The 2,927-nt window shown below is 25.5% G+C and overlaps 1 protein-coding gene across 1 annotated transcript; it reads right to left on the minus strand.

The window, feature by feature from the left end:
- Positions 1–501: 501 nt before the first annotated feature.
- On the minus strand, positions 502–1,614 carry LOAG_14178 (hypothetical protein; the record flags this gene model as incomplete). Its single annotated transcript, XM_003149678.1, has 3 exons — positions 502–560; positions 1,170–1,318; positions 1,463–1,614. Coding segments are annotated over 3 exons (360 nt in total), but the record flags the coding sequence as incomplete, so codon positions are not given.
- Positions 1,615–2,927: the final 1,313 nt, after the last annotated feature.

Raw genomic sequence — 2,927 nt, forward strand, 5'->3', positions numbered from 1 at the left:
AATGCGACAATTTTATTTATAGTGAATTGTTTATTAGTCATCAAACTTACCTTACAAATTATTAATGGTCTCGAGTGGATGTGAATTTAAGCAAGAAAAAGATTGATTTATAAAATTTCATAAGTTTAATTTGCGAATTGACTTCAAACAAATCACTGATGTGACAAAATAAAAAGCAAACAATGTGTTTGAAAAGCATTCTGAAAAAATTTCATTTTAAAAGGTAAACATAAGAAAGCTAATTTATCAATTTAACATTGATAATATAAGCAAAAAAAAATCACTACCTCATAAGCATTAATGTTAATTTAAATGTCGCTTATCTTAACTAATTAGCAACAAATAGCTTAGATAATTGCATGTGAATTAAACCGGAAATTTGCTAGCTGATTTTATTTGACATTTTAGAATAATTCCACGTATGCAACAAATAGTCTAACATACCAATGTCAGGTTTAATATCTTATAATTAAGTAGGAATTATTCACTGATTAAAATTACCTTAAATATTATTGGTGTTCGATAAATGTGATATGCTCGATTTCGTGAAAAATATGGTACTGAAAATGCAAAAATTTTATCACCACTTATTTGATTACGATTAATAAATCCATCATTCAAACATTTATCATCACTTAGTTTTTTAATAATTATATTGCCATCAAGAATTTTTTCATTTGCAAAATTTATTTAATTCAGGCATAGACATGAAAATAGGAAAAAATACAGCAAGTTTTTTTTTTTTAAATTTTGATGAAAAATTTGGTTATGAAAACTCATTCTTTCTTAATTTGCCTCTTTTTTTTTGCTTTATTGACAGAGTTTACTTTTCTTTTCTTAATATTATTACTTTGTTAACAATTAATAAAAATTAATCAAGCTTTAAACAGTTTTATCTCATTGTATTAATCTTTAATGTAAATTTAATGCAATTCTTAAGAATCAAATGATTCTAAATAAATGCTTGTAAACTGACTGTTTAATGTGTTTACAGAGTTAAATTAATTATTAAGTAAAGATTTTCCGGCATTCTGGTAAAATTAATTTACTTTACATAACTAACTTTTATCTAAATTAACTTTTAAATTAACATCTGTCTACACCTTTCTTTCGATCAAACTACCCTTCATTTAATTTTATTCAGAGAAATCAAAAAGCAAAAAAAAAACCAGCATATGATACAAGTGCAGCATAATCATGTTTTTGAATTGGTGATATCAATTTGGATTTTATAAGTCCTCGTAAGCATGCGTATATCGCAAATTCTTCATCACTATCATGTTTCGAATTATCATCATAAGTTGGGAAAAAAAATTCTCTTTTAATTGGAAATTAAATAATTAAATTATAGCACTAATTAATATTATCATATCTTTTTGTTACAGTCATGAAAATGTAATTGTAATTTTAAGAAAAAAGAGAAAAAAGAAAATATGTTAACTTATGAAGGAACAAATAAAACAAAACCTTTGTCGTATCACTATTGTATAGCGATAATATTATTTCTTTATCATCATTTCCGATATAAATAATTGATGATTTATCATTTTTATCATCATGTTGTTGATGCAACAATGAGGGTTGTGTTGCAAAACTGCTTTGTTGATAACTCATGCTTACTTCTGATGACCAATTTTTGACAGAGGAATTGCATATATAACAAAGTTCTTTTTTTTGTTTTAAAAATTTTCAAAATAAGAATATAACTTATCATGCATAAATGAAGCAATTTTTTATTTTACCCAAAAAATGATAATTTTTGATATATATGTATTTTTAATCAAGTACAAAGATTTTCAATTAATTCGAATGAAATTAATTAGAACCACAAAAGTTAGCTGATCATTTGCAGCAGCGGTTGTCCTTTCCAATCATTACGTGGTAATATCAAAAACCGTTTATTGAGGATGATGAATTAAAGTTAGAATATCACACAGGAAAAGTTTTTTCCACTTTTTTTGATTTGAATTTCTTGCTGTACAAAGACTATTAAAGTATTAAGCTATTAAATATTAAATAACTGAAATTTAAAAAATATTTCAATTTTGTTCTATTTTTAACCTTGTTCCTAATTCATTTCAAAAGAACCTTTGAAATCTTTGAAATTTTCAGAAATCTTTAATAGTTTTCCGTGAAAAAACGATATATTAATGATTTTTTAGTTTAAAATATCATCCAACGAATACATGCATTGAAAATTTTCAAAGCATGAAGAATATTTTTGCATTTTAATCCAATTTTAGGATGAACGTACTAATTTTTCTAATTTAGGATAGGGAATTGGCTAATTTCAATTTATCTTACCTATGAATGAATAAAGAATGGGATATTTTCGTTGTTAAAAATCGAGTATGTTTTAATTTGGATAATTAAATTACAATTATTGCCTAGTAATTAAGGACAGCTCTAAAGCTTTCAACTTTTCGATAAATATAGCAAAAAGATTCTACTAAATTTTGAAGGTTTAATTTTACTTTAGTATCTGTTTTTTTTTTTTTTAAAAATAATTTAGTTCATTAATTTAGACAGCTAGTTGCTTGATATGGCAGCAAAACGTGTTGTAACAGAAATCCAAGGAATATCACTATCGAATTCTCCACCATCTTCTCCTGGTGATTTGCAATCATTATACATATCTCGATGAAGTATTGCAAAATCGTAAATCTTTTTGTATAAAATCCTTGGATAATTTTTACGGGATAAAAAGTTAGTTAGTTTTCATGACCAAGTTTCTTTTGTTATAAAATTTATAAACGGAAAGGAAGGGAAAGACAGGGGAAGGGAAGAGACAAATAATTTCGATATACTGCAAGCAGATACTTTTCATTTGTGGCAAAATATTTCAAAGTCGTCGAGGATGTTAACGTTATCGGGGATGTCAATAACATCGTCGATGTCAATATCTTCTATGTCAACAACAACATTGT

The sequence above is a fragment of the Loa loa genome, assembly GCF_000183805.2.
Source record: "Loa loa unplaced genomic scaffold supercont3.39, whole genome shotgun sequence".
NCBI classification, from domain to species: Eukaryota; Metazoa; Nematoda; class Chromadorea; order Rhabditida; family Onchocercidae; genus Loa; species Loa loa.